The sequence below is a fragment of the Stegodyphus dumicola genome, chromosome X1 (genome assembly GCF_044657685.1).
Source record: "Stegodyphus dumicola isolate Sdum_Otavi_A_Nest chromosome X1, ASM4465768v1".
NCBI lineage: Eukaryota > Metazoa > Arthropoda > Arachnida > Araneae > Eresidae > Stegodyphus > Stegodyphus dumicola.
In genome coordinates, this window is record NC_140780.1 from 68,030,217 (window position 1) to 68,053,125 (window position 22,909).

The following is a 22,909-nucleotide window of genomic DNA, read 5'->3' on the forward strand; positions in this document are numbered from 1 at the left end:
AAAAAAGCTATAAAAGTATATATGTATAGCTCTTTTAATGTCAATATATTGCGAGTTTGATTCTTACTCTTTTTTGATCTGTTTTGTCAGTAATTCTGTGTGTGAATTAAGATAGTTTTATATATAACACCTGCTTCAAAGCTAACAGTAAAGTTTATTTTGTTTATTTGTCATTTAAAATTACCTTCTTATTGACTTTCGGTGCCATCTTTGTACCAGCGCTAAAATTATTTTCTTTTCTCGAAGATCATTATCCCTTTTATTCTGTGTATCTGTAATAACTGTGTAATTTTTTTTTCTTTCATTGTTCATGTAGTACCCATACATTAAAAACCTCTTTCGCTTACTGTACTTCTGTCGTATTAGGAAAATCATTTGCTTTCCTATCGACTGCAATCATGATTTTAGTAACAGTGTAGCACATTGCTGGAATTTAAAACAAAGAAGGCTACTTTTGAAGTTCTATATATATAGAAACAATATTAGATATTTCTCTTTGTGTATAATTATTCTTTAACTTCAAAGTAGTTAAAATCTAATGATTCCTTTTTTCCCCCTCTTGGCCTCTTCTAGTGTAATTTGTCATAATTTTTGTGCACTCTTGGATTGCAGAACATATCATAAAGAAAAAGAACGGAAAAATAGTGCAGAGCAAAAAGACATCTGTGGCTGGTAATTCTTGTTTTATATTAACTTTATTTTCACTAGAAATGCTTGAATGTTATAATTTGTAGGTCCCTTTTCACATGTTGCTTTATATTGGAGTTTTACTACTTATTTATTTTACGTGAACGCTTCACATTATGTTTTAATGTTTAGGATAGCGTCTATGCATTAATTTCTTAGGTTTTGAATTCCATATTGAAGTGTCTGAATTGGTTCTTTCTTTGTATTGTATTGTAATATTTGAAGTGAGGTTGAACTGTTAATCACACTATAATTATCAGAAGTCTGAAATTTGTTAGAGTTCTGTTGCTTCTTAGTGGTTTCAAGATTTCTGCTGTAGTGTAATTTTTTCTAAGTGGCCTCCTTTCGCATTACGAGGAGGAGGCTAAGCATTTTCCTCTCTGTCTGGCCTAATATTTTCCTTGTCCAACGGGGTCTTCTCTTCCCAGCAGGTCAGTGTAATTACTCAGCCTGTGTATAAACCAATTTTGTTTCAGTTTTTTCCGAATTTAGAGTCTCTCTATCAAGTGTTGTTTCTCTTAAAACCATTGAAAGTTAAATGTTGAACAAAAAAAGAAATGTAAATAAAAATTTAATGAGTACTCGTAAAGAAAGTTAGTGAGACCAAATTGTCTTCTGTTAAGGCTGCTCAAAATGTGCTTTTTATTAGTTGTTTTAAGCATACTTTATTAAATTATTCCCTTAATCTGAACTATTTTGGCATATTGGGAAGTTTTATGAACCTATTTGCGAAGATCTATTTAAAATTGATTTCACAAATAAAAATTCGTTTTGAAATCAAATCAGAGATGTTTTATTATTATCGAAGTAAAATTCTGCAGAATAACTTTCCACTTTGTTTTGCAAAGCACTCTAAAAGTTTCTTTTGGACTTCTTTCCGTTCTCTTGGCAAATGCATGACAGAAATATTTTTTGAGAAAGCTGATGTCTTTTGCTTATAAGAATGATTGATGCAACTGTATGCGTGCCGCTGTAAAGAGCACATGTTTTTTCTTTAATTGGGTAATTCTTCGCTAGAAGATCAGACATTGCTTTTTGTGTTATTTAACAATTTCTTCATCTTATGTTCAGTTAAAAGCTCTTCTTCATAATGAGCGCTTTTATTATCAAGGGTTTTATAAGACCCCAATTCTTCTTTTGTAATTTTCTGATTCATTGTTTGACTTCTCTGTCTTCCATATGTGAAAATTCTTCGGCATCGATTGCTTTTGAAATTTGTAAGATTTTTCGGACTTCATTTTCAGTCGATGGAAATTGTTTAAAATAGCAGATAAATTCTTTCCGGTGTTGATGGATGAATGTTGCACCACGTATGAATGAAATTCTAGCAGTGGAGAAATAAAATGGGATCCTTTAAAATACTGCTATACGCGAAATCACGCTTTACAAGTCTGCGCTCAGCAAGTACCTGCCGTATTAAAAATGATAGACTACGAAATATGACTTGAAGAATTGTATGAGTTATTTGGAATGCAGATTGGGAGTTTAGTCGTGATAGGTAAACAGTCTATACACATGACCGGAAATAATAAAAATTTAGATGGGTGTACTATAAAGTATTTTACTCCTGGACCATGGATTAGTCATAAACAGTACTTGTGTAAAAACAGATTAAAGTATATGAATTCCCTGTTTAAGAAAGGAATTTCTCTATGACAGTATGCAGTCTGTAGCATAGCTGGAATAGCGAGGTGTTGTGTCTTCAGGGAAACAAAATCTGTTGTTCTGTAATTTTTCCTGAAAATGTGTGTTTAAATTTTGTTACCTAGGTAACCTATTTTTAACTCTTTCTATATGAAAATGAAACCAAATACAGACAAAGAAATAAAATTGCATTCCTTCCCTTGGTGCAGTTATTAACAACTTTAACTTAATGGGAGCCAATTTTAAGTTTATAAATTTTTGGCTAGCTGCAATTATATATTGCACTTTTAATATTTCAGTTATAAGTGCATTACACAAAGTATAAAAATGTGTGGTATAATATCTTAAAGAAAAGGTATACTCTTTGTATTATTTACAAAAAAATTCAGCAAGATGAAAATTAAATACAGGGAAATCATATTTTAATGTGAAATTTAACATTGCATTTCTTCTGAGCTTTTTTTTCTCCCTCTGGTACATGCGATGTTATTGCTAAATCCATTCAGTCGTCCGGATGTTTGTTTGTTATTCTGTATCTGAACATTCATTTTAACAAGTTTGTTGTTGAAAATCCTCTTTCACATTTTTCAGTAGATCGAAAGCAGGAATTTATCTTTTTAAAAGTTTAACAGTTCATGATTTTTCTGATCTAGGACTATTCAAATGGCTTTTTGTGATATTCTTCATCTTAATTAGGATGAAAACCAATTATTTCTATTTCTAGATCAGTAGAATTGTTAACATATTTGCAATCTTTTACCATTTTTCTTAAATACTAGTCTTATGTAATGGGTTTGAAGTGAACGTAGTAGTTGGCCTAATTTTAAATACACTCAAAACATCTAATTTAGAAACTAATTTAAGCTCGATGAGATTTTCCAAATGTTTGTTTCAGTTTTCTTATATTTCACGCTTTAGTTCTCCAGATTTTCAAAGTGGCAAAATGTACATTGCATTATGGTAAAAATGTATATCCCTTATATTTGTGTAATATTTTTACAAAATTAATTTTGATTTAAAATGAATTTAAAATAACCTTAAATTCAAAGACTTTAGTTCTCTTCCCTGCTCAAGTTTAAGATATTAGTTATTATGTCTGTAAGAATGACTAAATCGTAGAACGAATTATGGTCAATAATTTCTTGAGTTTCGTTTCTAGATTTTTAAAATTCTACTATTAAACTTTTGTAACAGAAGCTGGGATGGAACCCAGGCAGCCAGACAGAATGTCTCTTCCCTGAGTGAAAATTTCTATCATTTCACTGAAAGTGGCATTATAATATTTCAGAATAAACCCTCGTAACACTAATAAATGTATGTAGATTTTTTTTTAATGTTTATATAATGCGTGTTTTGTTCTTACAACATTTTGAGCTATTATATTACTAATTCTGTATGTGAGTTAAGACAGTTTAATATAGAACATCTGCTTCAAGACTAAAAGTAAAGTATTTGAATTGTGTTTCACCTTTCGTGTGTTTTGAGAGGTACGTTCTAATCTACAATTTATGGAACTTCTCGGTATTGGACATCTCACATAGCTGACAAAATGTCATTCCTATGTTTAGGTTTTATAGTACAATAAGTTGAGCATCCCTCCATTAGTATATGACTTTGATTCCTTCGAAAGAGAAAAAGAGTATCTTAGTTTTGTTGAATATTTGGTCAAAATTTTAGTATATAGGTAATTGCAATAGCTCATTCACGAAATTTTATTTAAATTTTTTGCAACATTTCAAAATGGTATATCATTCAATGGCATTTCATGTGTTTTGGCTTGCTGTATTAAAGCTGGGCTTGAACTTGGGCAGCTAGACAATATGTTCTTTCCCTGAATGAAATATTGCTATAATTTCATTAAAGTGACGTGGTAATATTACAGGATAATTTCTTGTACATTGGACTAAGCTGTCCTCTCTCATGGATGAGTGTACCTAGGTAAAGAACCTAAAATTAGAAACGGTTCTTGCGTTAAAATTCTGAATGAAATATTTATTTTATGGTTTATGACTTTTGTTTCCAAGATGTTTTTCGAAATCTGTTTTTAGAATGGTGTTTTTGAGCCCTTTCTAAAAAAAAAAAAAAAAAGCTATAAAAGTATATATGTATAGCTCTTTTAATGTCAATATATTGCGAGTTTGATTCTTACTCTTTTTTGATCTGTTATGTCACTAATTCTGTGTGTGAATTAAGATAGTTTTATATATAACACCTGCTTCAAAGCTAACAGTAAAGTTTATTTTGTTTATTTGTCATTTAAAATTACCTTCTTATTGACTTTCGGTGCCATCTTTGTACCAGCGCTAAAATTATTTTCTTTTCTCGAAGATCATTATCCCTTTTATTCTGTGTATCTGTAATAACTGTGTAATTTTTTTTTCTTTCATTGTTCATGTAGTACCCATACATTAAAAACCTCTTTCGCTTACTGTACTTCTGTCGTATTAGGAAAATCATTTGCTTTCCTATCGACTGCAATCATGATTTTAGTAACAATGTAGCACATTGCTGGAATTTAAAACAAAGAAGGCTACTTTTGAAGTTCTATATATATAGAAACAATATTAGATATTTCTCTTTGTGTATAATTATTCTTTAACTTCAAAGTAGTTAAAATCTAATGATTCCTTTTTTCCCCCTCTTGGCCTCTTCTAGTGTAATTTGTCATCATTTTTGTGCACTCTTGGATTGCAGAACATATCATAAAGAAAAAGAACGGAAAAATAGTGCAGAGCAAAAAGACATCTGTGGCTGGTAATTCTTGTTTTATATTAACTTTATTTTCACTAGAAATGCTTGAATGTTATAATTTGTAGGTCCCTTTTCACATGTTGCTTTATATTGGAGTTTTACTACTTATTTATTTTACGTGAACGCTTCACATTATGTTTTAATGTTTAGGATAGCGTCTATGCATTAATTTCTTAGGTTTTGAATTCCATATTGAAGTGTCTGAATTGGTTCTTTCTTTGTATTGTATTGTAATATTTGAAGTGAGGTTGAACTGTTAATCACACTATAATTATCAGAAGTCTGAAATTTGTTAGAGTTCTGTTGCTTCTTAGTGGTTTCAAGATTTCTGCTGTAGTGTAATTTTTTCTAAGTGGCCTCCTTTCGCATTACGAGGAGGAGGCTAAGCATTTTCCTCTCTGTCTGGCCTAATATTTTCCTTGTCCAACGGGGTCTTCTCTTCCCAGCAGGTCAGTGTAATTACTCAGCCTGTGTATAAACCAATTTTGTTTCAGTTTTTTCCGAATTTAGAGTCTCTCTATCAAGTGTTGTTTCTCTTAAAACCATTGAAAGTTAAATGTTGAACAAAAAAAGAAATGTAAATAAAAATTTAATGAGTACTCGTAAAGAAAGTTAGTGAGACCAAATTGTCTTCTGTTAAGGCTGCTCAAAATGTGCTTTTTATTAGTTGTTTTAAGCATACTTTATTAAATTATTCCCTTAATCTGAACTATTTTGGCATATTGGGAAGTTTTATGAACCTATTTGCGAAGATCTATTTAAAATTGATTTCACAAATAAAAATTCGTTTTGAAATCAAATCAGAGATGTTTTATTATTATCGAAGTAAAATTCTGCAGAATAACTTTCCACTTTGTTTTGCAAAGCACTCTGAAAGTTTCTTTTGGACTTCTTTCCGTTCTCTTGGCAAATGCATGACAGAAATATTTTTTGAGAAAGCTGATGTCTTTTGCTTATAAGAATGATTGATGCAACTGTATGCGTGCCGCTGTAAAGAGCACATGTTTTTTCTTTAATTGGGTAATTCTTCGCTAGAAGATCAGACATTGCTTTTTGTGTTATTTAACAATTTCTTCATCTTATGTTCAGTTAAAAGCTCTTCTTCATAATGAGCGCTTTTATTATCAAGGGTTTTATAAGACCCCAATTCTTCTTTTGTAATTTTCTGATTCATTGTTTGACTTCTCTGTCTTCCATATGTGAAAATTCTTCGGCATCGATTGCTTTTGAAATTTGTAAGATTTTTCGGACTTCATTTTCAGTCGATGGAAATTGTTTAAAATAGCAGATAAATTCTTTCCGGTGTTGATGGATGAATGTTGCACCACGTATGAATGAAATTCTAGCAGTGGAGAAATAAAATGGGATCCTTTAAAATACTGCTATACGCGAAATCACGCTTTACAAGTCTGCGCTCAGCAAGTACCTGCCGTATTAAAAATGATAGACTACGAAATATGACTTGAAGAATTGTATGAGTTATTTGGAATGCAGATTGGGAGTTTAGTCGTGATAGGTAAACAGTCTATACACATGACCGGAAATAATAAAAATTTAGATGGGTGTACTATAAAGTATTTTACTCCTGGACCATGGATTAGTCATAAACAGTACTTGTGTAAAAACAGATTAAAGTATATGAATTCCCTGTTTAAGAAAGGAATTTCTCTATGACAGTATGCAGTCTGTAGCATAGCTGGAATAGCGAGGTGTTGTGTCTTCAGGGAAACAAAATCTGTTGTTCTGTAATTTTTCCTGAAAATGTGTGTTTAAATTTTGTTACCTAGGTAACCTATTTTTAACTCTTTCTATATGAAAATGAAACCAAATACAGACAAAGAAATAAAATTGCATTCCTTCCCTTGGTGCAGTTATTAACAACTTTAACTTAATGGGAGCCAATTTTAAGTTTATAAATTTTTGGCTAGCTGCAATTATATATTGCACTTTTAATATTTCAGTTATAAGTGCATTACACAAAGTATAAAAATGTGTGGTATAATATCTTAAAGAAAAGGTATACTCTTTGTATTATTTACAAAAAAATTCAGCAAGATGAAAATTAAATACAGGGAAATCATATTTTAATGTGAAATTTAACATTGCATTTCTTCTGAGAGTTTTTTTTTTTCTCCCTCTGGTACATGCGATGTTATTGCTAAATCCATGCAGTCGTCCGGATGTTTGTTTGTTATTCTTAATCTGAACATTGATTTTAACAAGTTTGTTGTTGAAAATCCTCTTTCACATTTTTCAGTAGATCGAAAGCAGGAATTTATCTTTTTAAAAGTTTAACAGTTCATGATTTTTCTGATCTAGGACTATTCAAATGGCTTTTTGTGATATTCTTCATCTTAATTAGGATGAAAACCAATTATTTCTATTTCTAGATCAGTGGAATTGTTAACATATTTGCAATCTTTTACCATTTTTCTTAAATACTAGTCTTATGTAATGGGTTTGAAGTGAACGTAGTAGTTGGCCTAATTTTAAATACACTCAAAACATCTAATTTAGAAACTAATTTAAGCTCGATGAGATTTTCCAAATGTTTGTTTCAGTTTTCTTATATTTCACGCTTTAGTTCTCCAGATTTTCAAAGTGGCAAAATGTACATTGCATTATGGTAAAAATGTATATCCCTTATATTTGTGTAATATTTTTACAAAATTAATTTTGATTTAAAATGAATTTAAAATAACCTTAAATTCAAAGACTTTAGTTCTCTTCCCTGCTCAAGTTTAAGATATTAGTTATTATGTCTGTAAGAATGACTAAATCGTAGAACGAATTATGGTCAATAATTTCTTGAGTTTCGTTTCTAGATTTTTAAAATTCTACTATTAAACTTTTGTAACAGAAGCTGGGATGGAACCCAGGCAGCCAGACAGAATGTCTCTTCCCTGAGTGAAAATTTCTATCATTTCACTGAAAGTGGCATTATAATATTTCAGAATAAACCCTCGTAACACTAATAAATGTATGTAGATTTTTTTTTAATGTTTATATAATGCGTGTTTTGTTCTTACAACATTTTGAGCTATTATATTACTAATTCTGTATGTGAGTTAAGACAGTTTAATATAGAACATCTGCTTCAAGACTAAAAGTAAAGTATTTGAATTGTGTTTTACCTTTCGTGTGTTTTGAGAGGTACGTTCTAATCTACAATTTATGGAATTTCTCGGTATTGGACATCTCACATAGCTGACAAAATTTCATTCCTATGTTTAGGTTTTATAGTACAATAAGTTGAGCATCCCTCCATTAGTATATGACTTTGATTCCTTCAAAAGAAAAAAAGACTATCTTAGTTTTGTTGAATTTTTGGTCAAAATTTTAGTATATAGGTAATTGCAATAGCTCATTCACGAAATTTTATTTAAATTTTTTGCAACATTTAAAAATGGTATATCATTCAATGGCATTTGATGTGTTTTGGCTTACTGTATTAAAGCTGGGCTCGAACCCGGGCAGCTGGACAATATGTTCTTTCCCTGAGTGAAATATTGCTATAATTTCATTAAAGTCACGTGGTAATATTACAGGATAATTTCTTGTACATTGGACTAAGTTGTCCTCTCTCATGGATGAGTGTACCTAGGTAAAGAACTTAAAATTAGAAACGGTTCTTGCGTTAAAATTCTGAATGAAATATTTATTTTATGGTTTATGACTTTTGTTTCCAAGATGTTTTTCGAAATCTGTTTTTAGAATGGTGTTTTTGAGCCCTTTCTAAAAAAAAAAAAAAAAAAAAAAAGCTGTAAAAGTATATATGTATAGCTCTTTTAATGTCAATATATTGCGAGTTTGATTCTTACTCTTTTTTGATCTGTTATGTCACTAATTCGGTGTGTGAATTAAGATAGTTTTATATATAACACCTGCTTCAAAGCTAACAGTAAAGTTTATTTTGTTTATTTGTCATTTAAAATTACCTGCTTATTGACTTTCGGTGCCATTTTTGTACCAGCGCTAAAATTATTTACTTTTCTCGAAGATCATTATCCCTTTTATTCTGTGTATCTGTAATAACTGTTTAATTTTTTTTTCTTTCATTGTTCATGTTGTACCCATACATTAAAAACCTCTTTCGCTTACTGTACTTCTGTCGTATAAGGAAAATCATTTGCTTTTCTATCGACTGCAATCATGATTTTAGTAACAATGTAGCACATTGCTGGAATTTAAAACAAAGGCTACTTTCGAAGTTTTATATATTAAGAAACAATATTAGATATTTCTCTTTGTGTATAGATATTCTTTAATTTCAAAGTAGTTAAAATCTAATGATTCCTTCCCCCCCCTTGGCCTCTTCTAGTGTAATTTGTCATCATTTTTGTGCACTCTTGGATTGCAGAACATATCATGAAAGAAAAAGAACGGAGAAATAGTGCAGAGCAAAAACACATCTGTGGCTGGTAATTCTTGTTTTATATTAACTTTATTTTCACGAGAACTGCTTGAATGTTATAATTTGTAGGTCCCTTTTCACATGTTGTTTTATATTGGAGTTTTACTACTTATTTATTTTACGTGAACGCTTCACATTATGTTTTAATGTTTAGGGTAGCATCTATGCATTAATTTCTTAGGTTTTGTATTCCATATTGAAGTGTCTGAATTGGTTCTTCCTTTGTATTGTATTGTAATATTTGAAGTGAGGTTGAACTGTTAATCACACTATAATTATCAGAAGTCTGAAATTTGTTAGAGTTCTGTTGCTTCTTAGTGGTCTCAAGATTACTGCTGTAGTGTAATTTTTTCTAAGTGGCCTCCTTTCGCATTACGAGGAGGAGGCTAAGCATTTTCCTCTCTGTCTGGCCTAATATTTTCCTTGTCCAACGGGGTCTTATCTTCCCAGCAGGTCAGTGTAATTACTCTGCCTGTGTATAAACCAATTTTGTTTCAGTTTTTTCCGAATTTAGAGTCTGTCTATCAAGTGCTGTTTCTCTTAAAATCATTGAAAGTTAAATGTTGAACAAAAAAGAAATGTAAATAAAAATTTAATGAGTACTCGTAATGAAAGTTAGTGAGGCCAAATTGTCTTCTGTTAAGGCTGCTCAAAATGTGCATTTTATTAGTTGTTTTAAGCATACTTTATTAAATTTTTCCCTTAATCTGAACTATTTTGGCATATTGGGAAGTTTTATGAACCTATTTGCGAAGATCTATTTAAAATTGATTTCACAAATAAAAATTCGTTTTGAAATCAAATCAGAGATGTTTTATTATTATCGAAGTAAAATTCTGCAGAATAACTTTCCACTTTGTTTTGCAAAGCACTCTGAAAGTTTCTTTTGGACTTCTTTCCGTTCTCTTGGCAAATGCATGACAGAAATATTTTTTGAGAAAGCTGATGTCTTTTGCTTATAAGAATGATTGATGCAACTGTATGCGTGCCGCTGTAAAGAGCACATGTTTTTTCTTTAATTGGGTAATTCTTCGCTAGAAGATCAGACATTGCTTTTTGTGTTATTTAACAATTTCTTCATCTTATGTTCAGTTAAAAGCTCTTCTTCATAATGAGCGCTTTTATTATCAAGGGTTTTATAAGACCCCAATTCTTCTTTTGTAATTTTCTGATTCATTGTTTGACTTCTCTGTCTTCCATATGTGAAAATTCTTCGGCATCGATTGCTTTTGAAATTTGTAAGATTTTTCGGACTTCATTTTCAGTCGATGGAAATTGTTTAAAATAGCAGATAAATTCTTTCCGGTGTTGATGGATGAATGTTGCACCACGTATGAATGAAATTCTAGCAGTGGAGAAATAAAATGGGATCCTTTAAAATACTGCTATACGCGAAATCACGCTTTACAAGTCTGCGCTCAGCAAGTACCTGCCGTATTAAAAATGATAGACTACGAAATATGACTTGAAGAATTGTATGAGTTATTTGGAATGCAGATTGGGAGTTTAGTCGTGATAGGTAAACAGTCTATACACATGACCGGAAATAATAAAAATTTAGATGGGTGTACTATAAAGTATTTTACTCCTGGACCATGGATTAGTCATAAACAGTACTTGTGTAAAAACAGATTAAAGTATATGAATTCCCTGTTTAAGAAAGGAATTTCTCTATGACAGTATGCAGTCTGTATCATAGCTGGAATAGCGAGGTGTTGTGTCTTCAGGGAAACAAAATCTGTTATTCTGTAATTTTTCCTGAAAATGTGTGTTTAAATTTTGTTACCTAGGTAACCTATTTTTAACTCTTTCTATATGAAAATGAAACCAAATACAGACAAAGAAATAAAATTGAATTCCTTCCCTTGGTGCATTTATTAACAACTTTAACTTAATGGGAGCCAATTTTAAGTTTATAAAATTTTGGCTAGCTGCAATTATATATTGCACTTTTAATATTTCAGTTATAAGTGCATTACACAAAGTATAAAAATGTGTGGTATAATATCTTAAAGAAAAAGTATACTCTTTGTATTATTTTAAAAAAAATTCAGCAAGATGAAAATTAAATACAGGGAAATCATATTTTAATGTGAAATTTAACATTGCATTTCTTCTGAGCTTTTTTTTCTCCCTCTGGTACATGCGATGTTATTGCTAAATCCATTCAGTCGTCCGGATGTTTGTTTGTTATTCTGTATCTGAACATTCATTTTAACAAGTTTGTTGTTGAAAATCCTCTTTCACATTTTTAAGTAAATCGAAAGCAGGAATTTATCTTTTTAAAAGTTTAACAGTTCATGATTTTTCTGATCTAGGACTATTAAATGGCTTTTTGTGATATTCTTCATCTTAATTAGGATGAAGACCAATTATTTCTATTTCTAGATCAGTAGAATTGTTAACATATTTGCAATCTTTTACCATTTTTCTTAAATACTAGTCTTATGTAATGGGTTTGAAGTGAACGTTGTAGTTGGCCTAATTTTAAATACACTCAAAACATCTAATTTAGAAACTAATTTAAGCTCAATGAGATTTTCCAAATGTTTGTTTCAGTTTTCTTATATTTCACGCTTTAGTTCTCCAGATTTTCAAAGTGGCAAAATGTACATTGCATTATGGTAAAAATGTATATTCCTTATATTTGTGTAATATTTTTACAAAATTAATTTTGATTTAAAATGAATTTAAAATAACCTTAAATTCAAAGACTTTAGTTCTCTTCCCTGCTCAAGTTTAAGATATTAGTTATTATGTCTGTAAGAATGACTAAATCGTAGAATGAATTATGGTCAATAATTTCTTCATGAGTTTCGTTTCTAGATTTTTAAAATTCTTCTATGAAACTTTTGTAACAGAAGCTGGGATGGAACCCAGGCAGCCAGACAGAATGTCTCTTCCCTGAGTGAAAATTTCTATCATTTCACTGAAAGTGGCATTATAATATTTCAGAATAAACCCTCGTAACACTAATAAATGTATGTAGTTTTTTTTTAATGTTTATATAATGCATGTTTTGTTCTTACAACATTTTGAGCTATTATATTACTAATTCTGTATGTGAGTTAAGACAGTTTAATATAGAACATCTGCTTCAAGACTAAAAGTAAAGTATTTGAATTGTGTTTCACCTTTCGTGTGTTTTGAGAGGTACGTTCTAATCTACAATTTATGGAACTTCTCGGTATTGGACATCTCACATAGCTGACAAAATGTCATTCCTATGTTTAGGTTTTATAGTACAATAAGTTGAGCATCCCTCCATTAGTATATGACTTTGATTCCTTCGAAAGAGAAAAAGAGTATCTTAGTTTTGTTGAATATTTGGTCAAAATTTTAGTATATAGGTAATTGCAATAGCTCATTCACGAAATTTTATTTAAATTTTTTGCAACATTTCAAAATGGTATATCATTCATCGGCATTTCATGTGTTTTGGCTTGCTGTATTAAAGCTGGGCTCGAACTTGGGCAGCTAGACAATATGTTCTTTCCCTGAATGAAATATTGCTATAATTTCATTAAAGTGACGTGGTAATATTACAGGATAATTTCTTGTACATTGGACTAAGCTGTCCTCTCTCATGGATGAGTGTACCTAGGTAAAGAACCTAAAATTAGAAACGGTTCTTGCGTTAAAATTCTGAATCAAATATTTATTTTATGGTTTATGACTTTTCTTTCCAAGATGTTTTTCGAAATCTGTTTTTAGAATGGTGTTTTTGAGCCCTTTCTAAAAAAAAAAAAAAGCTATAAAAGTATATATGTATAGCTCTTTTAATGTCAATATATTGCGAGTTTGATTCTTACTCTTTTTTGATCTGTTATGTCACTAATTCTGTGTGTGAATTAAGATAGTTTTATATATAACACCTGCTTCAAAGCTAACAGTAAAGTTTATTTTGTTTATTTGTCATTTAAAATTACCTTCTTATTGACTTTCGGTGCCATCTTTGTACCAGCGCTAAAATTATTTTCTTTTCTCGAAGATCATTATCCCTTTTATTCTGTGTATCTGTAATAACTGTGTAATTTTTTTTTCTTTCATTGTTCATGTAGTACCCATACATTAAAAACCTCTTTCGCTTACTGTACTTCTGTCGTATTAGGAAAATCATTTGCTTTCCTATCGACTGCAATCATGATTTTAGTAACAATGTAGCACATTGCTGGAATTTAAAACAAAGAAGGCTACTTTTGAAGTTCTATATATATAGAAACAATATTAGATATTTCTCTTTGTGTATAATTATTCTTTAACTTCAAAGTAGTTAAAATCTAATGATTCCTTTTTTCCCCCTCTTGGCCTCTTCTAGTGTAATTTGTCATCATTTTTGTGCACTCTTGGATTGCAGAACATATCATAAAGAAAAAGAACGGAAAAATAGTGCAGAGCAAAAAGACATCTGTGGCTGGTAATTCTTGTTTTATATTAACTTTATTTTCACTAGAAATGCTTGAATGTTATAATTTGTAGGTCCCTTTTCACATGTTGCTTTATATTGGAGTTTTACTACTTATTTATTTTACGTGAACGCTTCACATTATGTTTTAATGTTTAGGGTAGCGTCTATGCATTAATTTCTTAGGTTTTGAATTCCATATTGAAGTGTCTGAATTGGTTCTTTCTTTATATTGTATTGTAATATACGAAGTGAGGTTGAACTGTTAATCACACTATAATTATCAGAAGTCTGAAATTTGTTAGAGTTCTGTTGCTTCTTAGTGGTTTCAAAATTACTGTAGTGTAATTTTTTCTAAGTGGCCTCCTTTCGCATTACGAGGAGGAGGCTAAGCATTTTCCTCTCTGTCTGGCCTAATATTTTCCTTGTCCAACGGGGTCTTCTCTTCCCAGCAGGTCAGTGTAATTACTCAGCCTGTGTATAAACCAGTTTTGTTTCAGTTTTTTCCGAATTTAGAGTCTCTCTATCAAGTGTTGTTTCTCTTAAAACCATTGAAAGTTAAATGTTGAACAAAAAAAGAAATGTAAATAAAAATTTAATGAGTACTCGTAAAGAAAGTTAGTGAGACCAAATTGTCTTCTGTTAAGGCTGCTCAAAATGTGCTTTTTATTAGTTGTTTTAAGCATACTTTATTAAATTATCCCCTTAATCTGAACTATTTTGGCATATTGGGAAGTTTTATGAACCTATTTGCGAAGATCTATTTAAAATTGATTTCCCAAATAAAAATTCGTTTTGAAATCAAATCAGAGATGTTTTATTATTATCGAAGTAAAATTCTGCAGAATAACTTTCCACTTTGTTTTGCAAAGCACTCTGAAAGTTTCTTTTGGACTTCTTTCCGTTCTCTTGGCAAATGCATGACAGAAATATTTTTTGAGAAAGCTGATGTCTTTTGCTTATAAGAATGATTGATGCAACTGTATGCGTGCCGCTGTAAAGAGCACATGTTTTTTCTTTAATTGGGTAATTCTTCGCTAGAAGATCAGACATTGCTTTTTGTGTTATTTAACAATTTCTTCATCTTATGTTCAGTTAAAAGCTCTTCTTCATAATGAGCGCTTTTATTATCAAGGGTTTTATAAGACCCCAATTCTTCTTTTGTAATTTTCTGATTCATTGTTTGACTTCTCTGTCTTCCATATGTGAAAATTCTTCGGCATCGATTGCTTTTGAAATTTGTAAGATTTTTCGGACTTCATTTTCAGTCGATGGAAATTGTTTAAAGTAACAGATAAATTATTTCCGGTGTTGATGGATGAATGTAGCACCACGTATAAATAAAATTCTAGCAGTGGACAAATTAAATGGGATCCTTTAAGGTACTGCTATACGCGAAATCACGCTTTACAAGTCTGCGCTCAGCAAGTACCTGCCGTATTAAAAATGATAGACTACAAAATATGACTTGAAGAATTGTATGAGTTATTTGGAATGCAGATTGGGAGTTTAGTCGTGATAGGTAAACAGTCTATACAGATGACCGGAAATAATAAAAATTTAGATGGGTGTACTATAAAGTATTTTACTCCTGGACCATGGATTAGTCATAAACAGTACTTGTGAAAAACAGATTAAAGTATATGAATTCCCTGTTTAAGAAAGGAATTTCTCTATGACAGTATGCAGTCTGTAGCATAGCTGGAATAGCGAGGTGTTGTGTCTTCAGGGAAACAAAATCTGTTGTTCTGTAATTTTTCCTGAAAATGTGTGTTTAAATTTTGTTACCTAGGTAACCTATTTTTAACTCTTTCTATATGAAAATGAAACCAAATACAGACAAAGAAATAAAATTGCATTCCTTCCCTTGGTGCAGTTATTAACAACTTTAACTTAATGGGAGCCAATTTTAAGTTTATAAATTTTTGGCTAGCTGCAATTATATATTGCACTTTTAATATTTCAGTTATAAGTGCATTACACAAAGTATAAAAATGTGTGGTATAATATCTTAAAGAAAAGGTATACTCTTTGTATTATTTACAAAAAAATTCAGCAAGATGAAAATTAAATACAGGGAAATCATATTTTAATGTGAAATTTAACATTGCATTTCTTCTGAGAGTTTTTTTTTCTCCCTCTGGTACATGCGATGTTATTGCTAAATCCATGCAGTCATCCGGATGTTTGTTTGTTATTCTGTATCTGAACATTGATTTTAACAAGTTTGTGTTTGAAAATTCTCTTTCACATTTTTCAGTAGATCGAAAGCAGGAATTGTAAAAGTTTAACATTTCATGATTTTTCTGATCTAGGACTATTCAAATGGCTTTTTGTGATATTCTTCATCTTAATTAGGATGAAAACCAATTATTTCTATTTCTAGATCAGTAGAATTGTTAACATATTTGCAATCTTTTACCATTTTTCTTAAATACTACTCTTATGTAATGGGTTTGAAGTGAACGTAGTAGTTGGCCTAATTTTAAGTACACTAAAACATCTAATTTAGAAACTAATTTAAGCTCGATGAGATTTTCCAAATGTTTGTTTCAGTTTTCTTATATCTCACGATTTAGCTCTCCAGATTTTCAAAGTGGCAAAATGTACTTTGCATTATGGTAAAAATGTATATTCTTTATATTTGTGTAATATTTTTACAAAATTAATTCTGCTTTAAAATTAATTTAAAATACCCTTAAATTCAAAAACTTTAGTTTAGTTCTCCCCCCCCCCTCAAGTTTAAGATTTTAGTTATTATGTCTGTAAGAATGACTAAATCATAAAACCAATTATGGTCAATAATTTCTTCATAAGTTTCGTTTCTAGATTTTTAAAATTCTTCTATGAAACTTTTGTAACAGAAGCTGGGATGGAACCCAGGCAGCCTGACAGAATGAGTGAAAATTTCTATCATTTCACTGAAAGTGACATTATAATATTTCAGAATAAACCCTCGTAACACTAATAAATGTATGTAGATTTTTTTTAATGTTTATATAATGCGTGTTTGGTTCTTACAACATTTTGAGCTATTATATTACTAATTCTGTATGTGAGTTAAGACAGTTTAATATAGAACATCTGCTTCAAGACTAAAAGTAAAGTATTTGAATTGTGTTTCACCTTTCGTGTGTTTTGAGAGGTACGTTCTAATCTACAATTTATGGAACTTCTCGGTATTGGACATCTCACATAGCTGACAAAATGTCATTCCTATGTTTAGGTTTTATAGTACAATAAGTTGAGCATCCCTCCATTAGTATATGACTTTGATTCCTTCGAAAGAGAAAAAGAGTATCTTAGTTTTGTTGAATATTTGGTCAAAATTTTTGTATATAGGTAATTGCAATAGCTCATTCACGAAATTTTATTTAAATTTTTTGCAACATTTCAAAATGGTATATCATTCAATGGCATTTCATGTGTTTTGGCTTGCTGTATTAAAGCTGGGCTCGAACTTGGGCAGCTAGACAATATGTTCTTTCCCTGAATGAAATATTGCTATAATTTCATTAAAGTGACGTGGTAATATTACAGGATAATTTCTTGTACATTGGACTAAGCTGTCCTCTCTCATGGATGAGTGTACCTAGGTAAAGAACCTAAAATTAGAAACGGTTCTTGCGTTAAAATTCTGAAACAAATATTTATTTTATGGTTTATGACTTTTCTTTCCAAGATGTTTTTCGAAATCTGTTTTTAGAATGGTGTTTTTGAGCCCTTTCTAAAAAAAAAAAAAAACTATAAAAGTATATATGTATAGCTCTTTTAATGTCAGTATATTGCGAGTTTGATTCTTACTCTTTTTTGATCTGTTATGTCACTAATTCTGTGTGTGAATTAAGATAGTTTTATATATAACACCTGCTTCAAAGCTAACAGTAAAGTTTATTTTGTTTATTTGTCATTTAAAATTACCTTCTTATTGACTTTCGGTGCCATCTTTGTACCAGCGCTAAAATTATTTTCTTTTCTCGAAGATCATTATCCCTTTTATTCTGTGTATCTGTAATAACTGTGTAATTTTTTTTTCTTTCATTGTTCATGTAGTACCCATACATTAAAAACCTCTTTCGCTTACTGTACTTCTGTCGTATTAGGAAAATCATTTGCTTTCCTATCGACTGCAATCATGATTTTAGTAACAATGTAGCACATTGCTGGAATTTAAAACAAAGAAGGCTACTTTTGAAGTTCTATATATATAGAAACAATATTAGATATTTCTCTTTGTGTATAATTATTCTTTAACTTCAAAGTAGTTAAAATCTAATGATTCCTTTTTTCCCCCTCTTGGCCTCTTCTAGTGTAATTTGTCATCATTTTTGTGCACTCTTGGATTGCAGAACATATCATAAAGAAAAAGAACGAAAAATAGTGCAGAGCAAAAAGACATCTGTGGCTGGTAATTCTTGTTTTATATTAACTTTATTTTCACTAGAAATGCTTGAATGTTATAATTTGTAGGTCCCTTTTCACATGTTGCTTTATATTGGAGTTTTACTACTTATTTATTTTACGTGAACGCTTCACATTATGTTTTAATGTTTAGGGTAGCGTCTATGCATTAATTTCTTAGCTTTTGAATTCCATATTGAAGTGTCTGAATTGGTTCTTTCTTTATATTGTATTGTAATATACGAAGTGAGGTTGAACTGTTAATCACACTATAATTATCAGAAGTCTGAAATTTGTTAGAGTTGTGTTGCTTCTTAGTGGTTTCAAAATTACTGCTGTAGTGTAATTTTTTCCCAAGTGGCCTCCTTTCGCATTACGAGGAGGAGGCTAAGCATTTTCCTCTCTGTCTGGCCTAATATTTTCCTTGTCCAACAGGGTCTTCTCTTCCCAACAGGTCAGTGTAATTACTCTGCCTGTGTATAAACCAATTTTGTTTCAGTTTTTTCCGAATTTAGAGTCTGTCTATCAAGTGCTGTTTCTCTTAAAACCATTGAAAGTTAAATGTTGAACAAAAAAGAAATGTAAATAAAAATTTAATGAGTACTCGTAATGAAAGTTAGTGAGGCCAAATTGTCTTCTGTTAAGGCTGCTCAAAATGTGCTTTTTATTAGTTGTTTTAAGCATACTTTATTAAATTATTCCCTTAATCTGAACTATTTTGGCATATTGGGAAGTTTTATGAACCTATTTGCGAAGATCTATTTAAAATTGATTTCACAAATAAAAATTCGTTTTGAAATCAAATCAGAGATGTTTTATTATTATCGAAGTAAAATTCTGCAGAATAACTTTCCACTTTGTTTTGCAAAGCACTCTGAAAGTTTCTTTTGGACTTCTTTCCGTTCTCTTGGCAAATGCATGACAGAAATATTTTTTGAGAAAGCTGATGTCTTTTGCTTATAAGAATGATTGATGCAACTGTATGCGTGCCGCTGTAAAGAGCACATGTTTTTTCTTTAATTGGGTAATTCTTCGCTAGAAGATCAGACATTGCTTTTTGTGTTATTTAACAATTTCTTCATCTTATGTTCAGTTAAAAGCTCTTCTTCATAATGAGCGCTTTTATTATCAAGGGTTTTATAAGACCCCAATTCTTCTTTTGTAATTTTCTGATTCATTGTTTGACTTCTCTGTCTTCCATATGTGAAAATTCTTCGGCATCGATTGCTTTTGAAATTTGTAAGATTTTTCGGACTTCATTTTCAGTCGATGGAAATTGTTTAAAGTAGCAGATAAATTCTTTCCGGTGTTGATGGATGAATGTTGCACCACGTATGAATGAAATTCTAGCAGTGGACAAATAAAATGGGATCCTTTAAAATACTGCTATACGCGAAATCACGCTTTACAAGTCTGCGCTCAGCAAGTACCTGCCGTATTAAAAATGATAGACTACAAAATATGACTTGAAGAATTGTATGAGTTATTTGGAATGCAGATTGGGAGTTTAGTCGTGATAGGTAAACAGTCTATACAGATGACAGGAAATAATAAAAATTTAGATGGGTGTACTATAAAGTATTTTACTCCTGGACCATGGATTAGTCATAAACAGTACTTGTGAAAAACAGATTAAAGTATATGAATTCCTTGTTTAAGAAAGGAATTTCTCTATGACAGTATGCAGTCTGTAGCATAGCTGGAATAGCGAGGTGTTGTGTCTTCAGGGAAACAAAATCTGTTATTCTGTAATTTTTCCTGAAAATGTGTGTTTAAATTTTGTTACCTAGGTAACCTATTTTTAACTCTTTCTATATGAAAATGAAACCAAATACAGACAAAGAAATAAAATTGCATTCCTTCCCTTGGTGCAGTTATTAACAACTTTAACTTAATGGGAGCCAATTTTAAGTTTATAAATTTTTGGCTAGCTGCAATTATATATTGCACTTTTAATATTTCAGTTATAAGTGCATTACACAAAGTATAAAAATGTGTGGTATAATATCTTAAAGAAAAGGTATACTCTTTGTATTATTTACAAAAAAATTCAGCAAGATGAAAATTAAATACAGGGAAATCATATTTTAATGTGAAATTTAACATTGCATTTCTTCTGAGAGTTTTTTTTTTTTTCTCCCTCTGGTACATGCGATGTTATTGCTAAATCCATGCAGTCGTCCGGATGTTTGTTTGTTATTCTGTATCTGAACATTGATTTTAACAAGTTTATTGTTGAAAATCCTCTTTCACATTTTTCAGTAGATCGAAAGCAGGAATTTATCTTTTTAAAAGTTTAACAGTTCATGATTTTTCTGATCTAGGACTATTCAAATGGCTTTTTGTGATATTCTTCATCTTAATTAGGATGAAAACCAATTATTTCTATTTCTAGATCAGTAGAATTGTTAACATATTTGCAATCTTTTACCATTTTTCTTAAATACTAGTCTTATGTAATGGGTTTGAAGTGAACGTAGTAGTTGGCCTAATTTTAAATACACTCAAAACATCTAATTTAGAAACTAATTTAAGCTCGATGAGATTTTCCAAATGTTTGTTTCAGTTTTCTTATATTTCACGCTTTAGTTCTCCAGATTTTCAAAGTGGCAAAATGTACATTGCATTATGGTAAAAATGTATATCCCTTATATTTGTGTAATACTTTTACAAAATTAATTTTGGTTTAAAATGAATTTAAAATAACCTTAAATTCAAAGACTTTAGTTCTCTTCCCTGCTCAAGTTTAAGATATTAGTTATTATGTCTGTAAGAATGACTAAATCGTAGAACGAATTATGGTCAATAATTTCTTGAGTTTCGTTTCTAGATTTTTAAAATTCTTCTATTAAACTTTTGTAACAGAAGCTGGGATGGAACCCAGGCAGCCAGACAGAATGTCTCTTCCCTGAGTGAAAATTTCTATCATTTCACTGAAAGTGGCATTATAATATTTCAGAATAAACCCTCGTAACACTAATAAATGTATGTAGATTTTTTTTTAATGTTTATATAATGCGTGTTTTGTTCTTACAACATTTTGAGCTATTATATTACTAATTCTGTATGTGAGTTAAGACAGTTTAATATAGAACATCTGCTTCAAGACTAAAAGTAAAGTATTTGAATTGTGTTTTACCTTTCGTGTGTTTTGAGAGGTACGTTCTAATCTACAATTTATGGAATTTCTCGGTATTGGACATCTCACATAGCTGACAAAATTTCATTCCTATGTTTAGGTTTTATAGTACAATAAGTTGAGCATCCCTCCATTTGTATATGACTTTGATTCCTTGGAAAGAAAAAAAGACTATCTTAGTTTTGTTGAATTTTTGGTCAAAATTTTAGTATATAGGTAATTGCAATAGCTCATTCACGAAATTTTATTTAAATTTTTTGCAACATTTCAAAATGGTATATCATTCAATGGCATTTCATGTGTTTTGGCTTGCTGTATTAAAGCTGGCCTCGAACTTGGGCAGCTAGACAATATGTTCTTTCCCTGAATGAAATATTGCTATAATTTCATTAAAGTGACGTGGTAATATTACAGGATAATTTCTTGTACATTGGACTAAGCTGTCCTCTCTCATGGATGAGTGTACCTAGGTAAAGAACTTAAAATTAGAAACGGTTCTTCCGTTAAAATTCTGAATGAAATATTTATTTTATGGTTTATGACTTTTGTTTCCAAGATGTTTTTCGAAATCTGTTTTTAGAATGGTGTTTTTGAGCCCTTTCTAAAAAAAAAAAAAAAAAAAAAAAACCCATAAAAGTATATATGTATAGCTTTTTTAATGTCAATATATTGCGAGTTTGATTCTTACTCTTTTTTGATCTGTTATATCACTAATTCTGTGTGTGAATTAAGATAGTTTTATATATAACACCTGCTTCAAAGCTAACAGTAAAGTTTATTTTGTTTATTTGTCATTTAAAATTACCTGCTTATTGGCTTTCGGTGCCATTTTTGTACCAGCGCTAAAATTATATACTTTTCTCGAAGATCATTATCCCTTTTATTCTGTGTATCTGTAATAACTGTATAATTTTTTTTTTCTTTCATTGTTCATGTTGTACCCATACATTAAAAACCTCTTTCGCTTACTGTACTTCTGTCGTATAAGGAAAATCATTTGCTTTTCTATCGACTGCAATCATGATTTTAGTAACAATGTAGCACATTGCTGGAATTTAAAACAAAGAAGGCTACTTTCGAAGTTTTATATATTAAGAAACAATATTAGATATTTCTCTTTCTGTATAGATATTCCTTAATTTCAAAGTAGTTAAAATCTAATGATTCTTTCCCCCCCCCTTGGCCTCTTCTAGTGTAATTTGTCATCATTTTTGTGCACTCTTGGATTGCAGAACATATCATGAAAGAAAAAGAACGGAGAAATAGTGCAGAGCAAAAAGACATCTGTGGCTGGTAATTCTTGTTTTATATTAACTTTATTTTCACGAGAACTGCTTGAATGTTATAATTTGTAGGTCCCTTTTCACATGTTGCTTTATATTGGAGTTTTACTACTTATTTATTTTACGTGAACGCTTCACATTATGTTTTAATGTTTAGGGTAGCGTCTATGCATTAATTTCTTAGG

General features: G+C 30.5%; 1 protein-coding gene and 2 long non-coding RNA genes across 4 annotated transcripts in view; 2 read left to right on the forward strand and 1 right to left on the reverse strand.

Annotated features, from left to right (window-relative positions):
• The window catches only part of LOC146993172 (uncharacterized), an 880,419-nt gene that overhangs the window by 619,456 nt on the left and 238,054 nt on the right, over positions 1–22,909 (reverse strand). The gene's annotated exons all lie outside the window — the stretch shown is intronic.
• LOC146993178 (uncharacterized) overlaps positions 1–22,909 on the forward strand; it is an 880,479-nt gene that overhangs the window by 144,316 nt on the left and 713,254 nt on the right. The window lies entirely within an intron of this gene.
• LOC146993180 (uncharacterized) lies at positions 510–18,438 on the forward strand. Its single transcript, XM_085808728.1, has 4 exons — positions 510–672; positions 4,987–5,085; positions 13,815–13,913; positions 18,212–18,438. Exons 1-4 carry the CDS (start codon positions 539–541, stop codon positions 18,369–18,371), a joined length of 492 nt encoding a protein of 163 aa, XP_085664854.1. The 5' UTR covers positions 510–538; the 3' UTR covers positions 18,372–18,438.